Here is a 12,554-nt window from a genome sequence, read left to right as displayed (position 1 = left end):
TTTGGAGCCCAAGAAAATACTGTTTCCATTGTTTCCCCATCTATTTGCCATGAAGTGATGGGACCAGATGCCATGATCTTATTTTTTGAATGTTGAGTTTTAAGCCAGTTTTTTCACTCTCCTCTTTCACCTTCATCTTTAGTTCCTCTTTGCTTTCTGCCATAAAGCTGTGTCATCTGCTTTTCTGAGGTTACTGATATTTCTCCCAGCAATCTTGATTCCAGCTTGAGCTTTACCCAGTCCAGCATTTCGCATGATGTACTCTGCATAGAAGTTAAAACGAGCAGGGTGACAATATACAGTCTTGACGTACTCCTTTCCAAATTTTGAACAAGTCCATTGTTCTATGTCTGGTTCTATCTGTGCTTCTTGACCTACATACAGATTTCTCAGGAGGCAGGTAAGGTGGTCTGGTATTCCCATCTCTTTAAGAATTTTCCAGTTTGTTGTTAATTTTTGAGCCAAATTTCTGAACAAGTGATCTGAAATAGTTTGTTCAAATGTTAACCTTTTAATCTAAGAAATGTACATACTGAGAATTTTACTCTAAATATATTTCTCACTATGCTACTGAACCTCTATAAGAAGTACAGTAATACGTTTTAAAATGGCTAAGACTGAAACAGACATGTCCTTTTTCGAGCATTTAAGATTCTTATTTTCAATTACGATCTGCTTTCCTCTATTAAGCATGAGAGCTTACTCTGCAGTAGTTTTTCCTTTGTTTTGGTATGATATTTTCATTCATTTTTGTGATAATGTGAAAGTTCAGTTTGCAAAATAAAACTCTGATGGTCCCTTTAGACATAAATACTTAGGTCATGTTTCGTGATACTATGAAATTATTTAAAAGTCATAAGCTCAGAGTTTTAGAAATCAAGGTCATTATATTTCACGTTGACTATTTAGATTGAAATAACTAGCCAACTCAGTCTATTTTTTCCCAGTTATGGAAAACTATGGTGGTGGTTGTTTTTTTTTTTGACTACACTGAGCAAACTACGGTTGACATGTTGGTGCTCTGCAGAATGGTCTCATTAGGCTTTTGCAGAGTAAGAAAAACACCGCCTCAAGTACAATGAAAATTAATGAATAATTCTTCACATATTATAGATATTCAACTGAGAAGGAGGCCGATTTTGAATTGTCTAAGATTTCTCCTGGGAAAGAAGACATGAAATCGCTTTCTAAAAAGCATAACACAGTGGCGGTAACAGCTCACTGAGACCAAACACTTCAGTGAAGGTCTCCTCAGTCTATAGGCCTGAATTTCCAAATGACCAGTGGAAAGCAATACTCAGAGACTCTAATCAATCAATACGTAGAAAACCAACTGTTATTAGGATCCTCCCCATTCTCACATCATTTAAAGAGAAAACGACTATCGAGGGCCTTACAAGCAGAATCCTCATCCTTCTTACAGGGTTCTGTCATTTTAAACAGGGGGAACACACACGGAGGCAGAGAGAAACTGGCTCTGAAATGCCCGTGTTCACTCACTGCACCAGGAACACCAAGTGCCCTGAAAACAGCAGGGCACAGAAAACCATCTGCTCAGTATGTTTCACCTGAAAAAAGGGATGTTCCTTGATTTCATCTGCATCGCGTGGACCACATCCCAGTCTTTTCTTGGGATCTTTCATCAGGAGACGCTGTATCAGGTCTTTGGCTACAGAACTCATTTCCTGGGGATATGGAGGCTCGCTCTTTAATATTCTCCTGTAGGCAGATAAAACTTGCTGTTAAAACAACCAGAGGGTGACGTTACAGTGACCATATTCTTTGCAGAAACAATTACGGTGCGACATACTCTGAAATTTAACTATATGTGAAAAATGGAGATAAAAATATTTAAATTGAGATACTATGAAATCAAATTTCTGAAACTTAAAGAAGCAGAAACAAAAAGTACTGGATTATTTTCCAGTATATCAATCCTAATGGGAAATGTTAGTTGCTCAGTCGTGTCCGACTCTTTGGGACCCCATGGACTGCAGCCCACCAGGCTCCTCTGTCCATGGAATCTCCAGGCAAGAATATGGGAGTGGGTAGCCAATCCGTTCTCCAGGGGATCTTCCTGACCCAGGGATTGAACCTGGGTCTCCCTCAATGTAGGCAGATTCTTTACCACCTGAGCCACAAAATAAGTTCATCATGGGAAACTACTATTCAAATATTTAATTAGAAGGAAAATAAAAAAGGCTTGGAATTGGGTTAGATCTCCTATCTATGGACTAGACTCTATGATGAAAGCTTTCACAACGGAAACAACTTTAATCAATTTCAGAGAAGAGAAAATCGGCACTCAGGTTTGCAAGGACGAGTGAAACCCCAAGCACCCCGCCTCGCTTCCCCTGCCCCACGTGCCAGCGAACAGAAGGTGCCAGCAGGATGCAGAGGGTGGGAGCCCCAGACAGGAGCAGAGCCACCTGGAGGAGGCTCGGCCTCGGTGTCTGAAAAGGGGCATCAGAGCTGGGGGCTCTTCACCAACAAGAGCGTCCTCCTCGTTATCGGCGACAATGAAACAGATCAGGGAGCCCTGGAAGGCACGTGGCGCTCCAGGACGCAGCGGGCTCTGCTTGTTACCGACAGTGCGGCCAAGTGAAAAAATTAACATGATCATATTTTAAATTCTTCTAAGGTCAAAGAAACCAATCCAATCCTAATGTACCTCTGTCCCTCTTAAGAGCTGGAGCAACAGTTGAACGAGAAAAATATAATGGAAGAGGTTGATGGCACAGTACCTGGGGAGATAAACAGTTTCTCAATTACTTGGGTTGGAAAAAGATCCCCTGTCGTGCATCAGAATAGTAACACTGTTTTGGAGCAAAAAGATAATAAAGAGACAGCTACAGTGCAACACGAGCAGGAATCCCAGAGCCCGTCTGGATCAGGTTCAAGCACGGGCTGTGTGACCTTGGAATAGTTCATCAATGTCCTCGTACCAGAGCTTCCACAACTGTTTTCTCAACAGCAGGACCTGCCTAAAATGGGCATCACTACCGACACGAGTGCAGCCCTGGTGCGTGGTGCAGCCCCGGAACAAAGCAAACACCGGACAGATGCGAGCTCCTCCTGCCCCTCCCTCACCTAAGGAACCCCGAGAAACAGACAGCCTGCAGCACTGAGCTCGGGGAGTGTCGGTGAGACGGTCGCTTCCAACTAAGCATTCTAGCAGCGCTGTTCATTTCAAAGCTCATTCTACGTCTAACACTCCATCCTGGGAACCTAAAAAATTGCTAAGAACAAGCAAAAAACAAACAAGCAGAATGCAGCAGAGGGGCTCCCTGGGGGTCCAGTGGTTAAAGGTGCTCTTAACACAAGGGTGCAGGTTTGATCTCTGGTCAGGGAAGTAACATCCCACACGCTGCGGAGCAACAACCCAGCCCGCTGGCTGCAACAAAGAGAGCCTGTAAGCTGCAGCCGAGACCCAACACAGCCAAACAAAAATTTCAGAAGCACAGAGGCACCCCAATTTCTTATGGCCCCCTGTCCGTCAGAGCTGCAGCATGACAGCGGGTCCCCTGAAGGACATACGCGTGGGCACCCTGCCCCTCAGGGAAGGCAAGCCTAGCCTGCCTGTTTCTCCACCCTCTCCTCTCTGCAGCCACAAGTTCTCGCGTGAAAGGATGAGGCTCCAGATTCCCTGCTGATGAGTGAACCAGGTACAGCAGGAAGCACCCTGCTGACTCCTTCTGAGGGTCCTGACTCTGTACTAGTACTTCTTATACCGTAGTCACCCACGTTTACTGGAAGCCTGCTCCATACCAGGTGCTGGGGGAAGGAGTGGTCAGTCTTGATGACTGCGCTGGGTTCACAGGGAAAGAGGGTTGGTGAGAGGGGAGTGAGCCCTAAAGACAGGCACAGCCCCACCAAGATGCCCAGCCTGTAAGGAGGAGCGGGAGACACGTGCACACTTCAGGGCAGCGGTCTGGACACACAAACAGCAGCATGGTGTACAACCAAGACAGGTGGGGAGGGGTCCACATGCAGGGAAGAAGCAGGTTAGATGTGGGTGAGAAGGGCATCAGATCGGAAAGAAACAGAGTAGAAATCTGCCGGAATTCCTGCTGAAGACAGAGCTGATGAGGAAATACGCAGAACAGTGATCGCTCTAAACCCTCCCTTTTCCCGAGTGAGGACAGCAGGTCAGGAAGCAGTAGGAGCAGACCCGCCGGGTGAGGAGCGGGGCCAGCGGGAGCCTCCCTGGAGACCATGGAGGACGACTCCTACTGGAAGTGCAGTGGGATGGGCTCCTCAGCGAGGCGGGGACGCTGTGAGGCCAGGAGAGGGCCAGAAATGGGGGTGGGGAGGGAAGGAGACAGAAGGCTCAACTCTCCACCTGTGGGAGGATGATCTTGGATTTACCTTCCTCTAACACAGCTTCCCCTGGAATGCTCAGGTCAAGACGGACGTGAAGCATCAGGTGTGTGGTTACTGTGAAGCTACCCCTGAGACGTGAACTGCACCCGCCTGACCGACACAGGCAGACCGGTCCTGGGGTGTCTCAACTGGTTAATAATCCAGGACTGTTTTCTCTTGCTCCTAAATGAATCTTAGAGCCCTCTGGAAAATCAGAGCTGGCTCTGAATCAACACAGCACGTCAAACACTTCAGGTGCGGTGTACTATCATTTCATCCACGCAACAATCCTATCAAACAGTTCTTATTATTCCTCTTTTTCAAATGAGGAAAGAAAAAATATACCTATGAATTAAAATGTCAACCAGATATTTTAGAGTCTGGATAATGTTAATATTTATTTGCAAGAATAAGTGATAACACAGCTAAGAAAATTTTGAAAAACAGTGCGAGAATTTGCCTAACTACATGTTAAAATGTATTATGAAACTGTGAAAATGAAATGGTGGGAAAATAAATTAACAGCCATATCGACTGAACAGAAGACACCACTTAAAAAACAGGCAGATACAGAAAGTTACGTTGTTTGTTTTTTCTTACATTGTTTTTAAAAAATGACCAATCAACACAGGAAAGGAGGACATGACCTGACACATGTCCCAGGGAACCAGCTCTTTGGGAAGGAGACCAACAAGGCAAGGGCCTCACCTTGTACCCTAACCCAAATAAACTCCAAATGGATTGAGGAATTACATGTGAACACCAAATGAAGTAACATTAAAATCTATAACAATATATAAATATAAAATTTGTTCCAATTATAGATGTTTAAGTTTCTGAAAACCCCTATAGTAAAAGAAATCCACAACCGATTAGCCGAAAAATTAACAGAGTAAAGGGTGAAGACATCAAGATTAAAATTAAACCTGTGATGGAGGAGGAGGTGGGTGGATATGCAACAAACAAGGATGGTCAAATATTCATGGCAGAATCGTGGCAATATGTGGGTGTCCACTGCAGCAAATATTTGAAACTTCCCATAATAAAACGTGGTGGAAGCAGTAGAACTATGAAGCTTGCATATATGTTTTGTATGTTCACTAAAACATGACCACAAAGAACTATCCCAGTTAAGTTTCCAGTGACCTGTAGGACGGTGGTTTATGCTCACCCCCATCATCCACACCCATGAGACTTGCTACTTTTCCCACACTCTTTAACTTTTCCTTTATCTTTCTTCATGGAACTGACAGACTATCACATGTTTATCTATTAGTTATCTCTCCCAAATAACATCTAAGTTCAACGGGAGTAGGCACTGTCTCTCTCTTTTTAAAAAAAGCAGTCTCATTCACCCCTTTGTTCTGTGGAGCCAAGAACACCGCTGTGGCCTACAGCAAGTCCTCCACAAATGCTCACTGAATCAACAGCTGTCTGACTGTTCTCCACTTACTAAAGCAGGGTCTTTCTTCCCCAGTCTCCATCAATGTGCGTGTGCATGTTCAAGTCCGACTCTGTGTGACCCCACGGGCTATAGCCCGCCAGCCTCCTCTGTCCATGGGATTTCCCAGGCAAGAGTACTGGAGTGGGTTGCCATTTCCTCCTCCAGGGGAATCTTCCCAAACCAGGATCAAACCCAATTCTTTGCCACTTGAGCGATGCTTGCAGATAACTTTTTCACTGTTTTTGCAGAAGGCAAAAGACGTCACTTGATTATTTCTACTTGCTGTCTGTAAGTCCACAGTCTTCCCCATGTTATCACCGAGTCTCACTTTCTGGTTCCCTAGTGGTCCCAAAATGACAGAATCACTTACTTGCCTACCTGAGTCAAAAAGGCTTTTCGCTGCACTTCACTGACTCTAAATTGTTGTTCAACATGAGTGGAACAGTAAAGCATCTACTCCATGGTATGATACACAGCCAGTACAAAATCATGTTTATGAAGAGACTGTCATTAGAGAATGCTTATAAACTTACACAAAAACTGCAAAATGGGAAGTCATATTTCTAGTATGAACACAACGTTATTCAGGTTAAAGAGATGAACAGGAAATATTTTAGCAGTGTTCATCTCTGGGTATTCTTATCACTGTTTTCTCCTTATGCATGCTTTAAACTGTAGTGAACACTCCTTTTAGATTAGGGATAATAAAACAAACTTCATTTACAAGACCACGGGCTCGAAGATAGCCCGTCCACAGGCTGGCGAGGACTCCATGGAGCCTTCAGGCTCTGGCTTGTCCCCTCATCCACTCCAGGCCATCCTGCGGCTCCATCAGAAGGGTGTCCCTGATGCTCGCAAACCCCAAGGCCCTGTGTCCCCTGGACCTGAGGAGTGAGGGCGACTCCAGAGGGATGGGCCAAGCGGAGGCCATTGGAACCCCCTCAGCCTGGGAAACGGAGAGTCAGAAAGCAGCGCTGCTGAGGCTTGTGCTACCAGCGAGGACGAGAAAGCGGTACGGCTTCCCACCGCAGCGCCCGTGAGCTCGCCAGCCTGGCCCGAGCAGAAGACCGCGGATCATGACAGATTTAACCAAGCGGGAGCTGCAGGTGCGGCTGCTGGACCAGACGTGGCTTCATCACTTGAGTAAATGAACACAAGCTCTGGTTTTTCTCCACCCTGTCCATCAGTCCCACCAAAAGGAGTTCCTCTCAGCTGGAAAAGCCAGCCACGCACCCTCACTGTCCTACCACCAGGGTTATCCCTTCTCCAGCCCTGTGTCATAATTCAGTTCACAAAGCTCTTGATTGCCTTCCTTCTTCACAGACAACCACACTGGCCCATTGCACTGGTGGCTTTAGGCTGACTGGACCTGGTGAGCAAGAAGTAGTGATGACGCGAGACTTACTGGTGGGACCCTGTGTGACACAGGGTGGGGGCGGATCTCACTCAAATCCAGGGGCCTCTACCCTGGTGGGTTTCTAGGAGTCCAGTGGTGCAGGGCACCTCGAGACCTCTCTCCCATGGTGAAGGGTATGTTGGCGCAGCTGGCCTCTCCCACCAGAACAAGGGGCACGATGCCCAGCGGGCCTCAGGACGTGCGAGGTAGCATATTCTTCACTGGGTGTGTTACTCCGGCCAGTTTACCAAGCGACTTGAAAAGCTGCTGTTGAGTGGAGTCCAGAACAAGAGCAGGGTCCAGGCCACTGTGAAGCTGCCCTCTCACTTGGTTCCTCTAGTTCAGCAGGTCCAGGGGCGCTGGAAGTGCCAGACAGGTGCTGTTTGAAGCCTTTGGCAGCCCTGAGTGGTGAACTAGAGCACTTAGGATTTTTGAGCAAATCCCTACCATCTTCTGAGGGTAACTACTCCCCTTTTGAGAAAGAGCTCTTGGTCTGTTACTTGGCCTGAACATTGAACTCTGGGCCCCCAAGTTACATGCCACCCGAAATGCCCGTTTATCTGGTCCATCAAGCTGTGGAGTTGGGAGCGCACAGCAATACTCCACCATTAAATGGAAACAGCAAACACAAGACTGGGCTGAGCAGGTGCTGAAGGTACCATTTGCTCCGTGAAGAAGTGGCCTAAATGCTCATGGTCCCCTTTCCGGCTATGCTGCCTTCTCTCCACAGGTCTGCATCTATGGATGGCCACACCAGGAGGCCCACCGTGGCTGAAAGAGGGACGGAAGACTCAGGCTTGGCTCACAAACAGCTCCGCACGATGTGCAAAGGTGACCACAAACCTCCCCGGTGGGCAGAACCTTCCTGGTTGTTCGCTGCACTTAGAAGGGCAAACGGCCAGACACGTAATTTTATATTCATTAATGGGTTGTGGCCAACAATTTGGCTGGTCAGGGACTTGGAAGGAATATGAGTGGAAAGTTGGTGACAAGGAAATCTACTTGACAAAGATATCTGGGGAAAAGCTTTGCTGACAGACCTCTCTGGGCAAAAATGTGAGCTATCTGTGTCCTATGTGAGTGCTCAGTGCAGGATGACCTGTGCAGAGCAGGGTTTTAACAGTCCAGTGCATACGCTGGTCTGTCAGTCTCTCTCCAGCGAACCCTGTCATCAGCCAGTGGACTCATGGGCAAGATGGCCATGGAGGCAAGGCTGGAGCTGAGGTGTGGACTCAGCAGCAGGCTTTCCACTCACCAAGGCTCCTCTGGCTTCAGGCCACCGAGTAGAGGCCAACACTGAGTACCTTATCTGGCGCCAACTCCCAGGGTCATCAGCCAGCTTCTGGGGGCAGGCTGATTACACCAGATTGTTGTCATCATAGAAGGGACAGAGTTTCACTCTAACTGGAGCAGACAGTATGGATATGGACTGCTTTTCCTACAAGCAATATTTCGGCCAAAACTGTGATCCACAGGCTTAAAAAATTCCCTGTGCACTATCATGGTATCTGGACAGCACGGTTTCTGATCAAGGGACTCACTTCATAGCAAAAGAAGTACAGCAATAGACCATGCTCATGGAATTCACTGGTCTCAACCATGTTCCGCAACCTTCTGAGGCAGCTGGCTTGACATCACGGTGGAATGATCATCTGAAGATTCAGTTACCGTGCGAGTTAGGGTGCGAAGTTTCTCCAGAAGGCGAGAACCCTCAGAATCCACACCCAGTATGCGGTGCTGTTTCTCTCACAGCCAGGACTCACGGGTCAAGAAATCAAGCAGATACGGGAGTGGGACCACTTACTCCCACCCTTAGTGACTCACTAGCAAAATGTTTGCTTTACGTTCTGCTGGACTAGAGGTCTCAGTTCCAGGGGAAGGAATGCTTCCTCCAAGAGATTGAACAGTGACTCCGCTGAACTGGAAATCAAGATGGCCACCGAGCCACTTCCTCATGCTCCTGAAGCAACAGCAGCAGCAGCTGTAACAGATGAATGGTCCTTACTGCCATGGGACGCTGGACGACTGTTCCCCAAGGGAGGCAAGGAAGAGCATGCCTGGGATACAGGAGACGCATTAGGACGTCTGTTACTATCACCATGCCCTGTGATGGTCAACTGAAAACAACAACTCAATGTAGGCAGACTACAACGGCCCAGGTTCTTTGGGAATGAAGGCTGGGGTCACCCCACAATCTGAGGTACTTGCTGAAGGCAAAGGGAATACAAAGTGGGTGGTGGAAGGAGGCAGTTACAGATGCCAGCTATGACCCCAGGTTACACCGACTACAGACTGGTGACACAGACCCCGTTTCTACATAACCAGTTACAGAAATGAGGACTTACTGACAGGAGTATTTCTTCCGTTTTGTTATGAATATGTGTGTGTATACACAGATGTTTGTTTTTTTCCCTGCCTTATTCCTTCATATATACGATAAGATGCGCTAACTTCATACCATGATATTTAAGTATTTTAAATTTATACTATAGTATTTAAGTTATGGGATTTCAAAGGGAAGAGCGAACATCACCATACCACTCAAGGACTTTACATTCTCCTTTGGGGAAGGGGTAAACTGGTTGGTGGTAGATCCATATTATGTTAGGTGGAATTACAACCTTGTTATTATCTTTATTTGGAGATCAAGCATAGTTTAAGGAGATGCAAATGGCGGTCAAGGTGATGGGGATGGACTTGTGATGGTTAACTTCAAGTGTCACTTGACTGGGTCACTGGTTGAAAGTAAACATTATTTCTGGGTGTGTCTGAGAAAGCATGCCTGGATGAGACTGTTATTTGAATCCCCTTCCCAGCGTGGCGGCACCAGCCCATTCCATGGGTGTCTGAGCAGAAAGAAAAGCAGAGAAGAGGGTCCGGCCCCCTCCGGCCTGCCTGCTCAGCCTGGGACACTGGCTTTCTGTGATTCACACCACTGGCTCCTCTCGTTCTAAGGCTGTCGGGCTTGGACTAGACTTGCTGCAGCTCCCACGGACCTCCAGCTTTCAGAGGCAGGTCATGGGCCTCTGAGCGGACAACACCGGGTGAGCTAACTCCTTATGATGAATCTCCTTTTATTTATGTGTATGTATACCCCATTGGTACTCTTTCCCTGGAGAGCCCTAATATGGTCAGTCACTTTACTTTCAGTCATTCCAGGGAGCATACAGAGCTATCTCATTGAGGTTGGATTTGTGTTTCCAATCCTTTGGCCACCTCATGCGAAGAGTTGACTTACTGGAAAAGACTCTGATGCTGGGAAGGATTGGGGGTAGGAGGAGAAGGGGACGACAGAGGATGAGATGGTTGGATGGCATCACCGACTCGATGGACGTGAGTTTGAGTGAACTCCGGGAGTTGGTGATGGACAGGGAGGCCTGGCGTGCTGTGATTCATGGGGTCGCAAAGAGTCGGACACGACTGAGCGACTGAACTGAACTGAACTGAAAGACTAATGACGGAGAAGGCGATGGCACCCACTCCAGTGCTCTTGCCTGGAAAATCCCATGGGCGGAGGAGCCTGGTGGGCTGCAGTCCATGGGGTCGCGAAGAGTTGGACACGACTGAGCGACTTCACTTTCACGCATTGGAGAAGGAAATGGCAACCCACTGCACTGTTCTTGCCTGGAGAATCCCAGGGACGGGGGAGCCTGGTGGGCTGCCGTTTATGGGGTCGCACAGAGTCGGACACGACTGAAGCAACTTAGCAGCAGCAGCAGCAGCAAAGACTAATGATGTTGGTCACTATGTTGTGTGCTCATCTGCCACTCACATATCTTCTTTGGTGAACTGTTCAAATCTGTGCCCTTTAAAAACAATGGAGGTTCCCCCCTTGAGTTTTGAGCGTCCTTTATGTATCTGGACACCAGCTCTTTGTCAATAGACACAACCTGTAACTCTATCACAGTCTGTGCTGTGTCTTTCCATCCTCTTCAAAGTTTCGTTGGAAGAGCAGAAGCCCTTAATTTTGATAAAATCTAATTTATCAATGTTTGCTTTTACAGATTGCACGTTTTGTGCCTTTGCCTAACCCAAGGCCACAAAGATTTTTCTTTCAGAAATGTTTATAATTTGGGGATTTTTAGGCCTGTGATCCATTTAAAACTTTTCCGTAGCAAGAAGTTATTTAGCGGAGTTCATTTTTTCCCCATACAATAGCCAATGGTTCCAGCATCATTTGTTGAAAACCTATCTTTTCTTCACCAAACTGACACTGACCTTCATAAAAGAAAAAATCAGTTACCTAAATTTGTGTGGTTCTATTTCTGGACTCTCTGCTTCATCAGTGATTTGTCTACCTTGATATAAACACTACAGTATCTTAGTTGCTGTAGCTTAAAGGCTTCAAATCAAATCTGGTCTACTTTTTCAAAGGTGATTTGGCTCTTCTAGGTCCTATGCATTTAGACCCAAGCTGTCAATTTCAACTAAAAAGAAAAAAAAAAAACAAAAAAAAACCCTGCTGGGATTCTAATTGTGTTGAATCTCTTAGATCAATTTGGAGAGAAATAACATCTTAGGCAAATAAATTGAGCAGTTTCCTCCTACATGTCCTTATCAGTGCTTAACTAACTAATACTTGAAGGATTCCTCCCACAGAGCTCCCGACTTCTCTTTCTGCAGCCTCCTCCTCTCCAGCACTCTGCTCTGCAGACTCCAGCCTCGCCGGCCTTGCTGAGTTGTCATTTCCGTCACAGCTCCACGGCGTTTCCCCCCTGAACTGCAGCCTGCATCCTCTCTTGAGGCCTAAGCTCAGCAGTCACAGGGGCTCACTTATTTCCCGTCTCTCAGTGTTCACTGAGCTTCACTGCTGGATATTCATCGTCTTCAATACTGTTGTTTCATATATTTTTGCCCATTTAAAAAACTGTTTCAGGAAGGGAAGTAATCCTGGTCCTGTTATTACATCTTGGTAATAGGCGGAAGTCTCAATGTTTAATGTCAAATCTGTTCTCAAAGTTACAAAATTCAAGTAAAAACTGGACAAAAACATAACGAGCAATCAGTATACTACTTTATCGTGCTTCGTTTATTTGTTCATTAACTCATTTCATTCCAAAAACATTCACTGAATTCTGCGTGGTGAGCCCAGTGCTGGCCTCCAAGCACACCGTGGTGAGAACCAAAGCCAGACTCGCCCCGGCGCTCAGGGCTCACAACCCAGTGGGAGAGACACACTCGTTACACAATACAAACAAACACGCAGCGCTGCACTTGCGCTGACTGCTCGGAGGGAAAGGAGCAGAAGGCGGCCACGATAACCTACGAGACGGCGATCTCAGGGTATTTGTTTCTACTGGGCTTATATCCATCATCTGAAAAAGAACTACTGTTTCTTTATGTTGAAGTCAC

General features: G+C 46.7%; 1 protein-coding gene and 1 long non-coding RNA gene across 8 annotated transcripts in view; one reads left to right on the top strand and one right to left on the bottom strand.

The window, feature by feature from the left end:
- RPS6KA5 (ribosomal protein S6 kinase A5) overlaps positions 1 to 12,554 on the bottom strand; it is a 189,525-nt gene that overhangs the window by 27,970 nt on the left and 149,001 nt on the right. For all 7 annotated transcript variants that reach the window (XM_055437370.2, XM_088839364.1, XM_088839362.1 and 4 more), the window contains one exon: positions 1,569 to 1,719. In XM_055437370.2, the coding sequence (XP_055293345.1) occupies positions 1,569 to 1,719 (151 nt within the window). The remainder of the gene's footprint in view (positions 1 to 1,568; positions 1,720 to 12,554) is intronic.
- LOC148776387 (uncharacterized) lies at positions 264 to 11,933 on the top strand. The gene is made up of 3 exons (XR_016038149.1): positions 264 to 400; positions 10,019 to 10,246; positions 11,826 to 11,933. It is a non-coding gene; the product is annotated as an uncharacterized LOC148776387 (long non-coding RNA).

Source organism: Moschus berezovskii, chromosome 9, assembly GCF_049115385.1.
Source record: "Moschus berezovskii isolate FMDL1 chromosome 9, NW_MosBer_1.0, whole genome shotgun sequence".
NCBI classification, from domain to species: domain Eukaryota; kingdom Metazoa; phylum Chordata; class Mammalia; order Artiodactyla; family Moschidae; genus Moschus; species Moschus berezovskii.
This window is presented reverse-complemented; position numbering and strand designations above follow the sequence as displayed.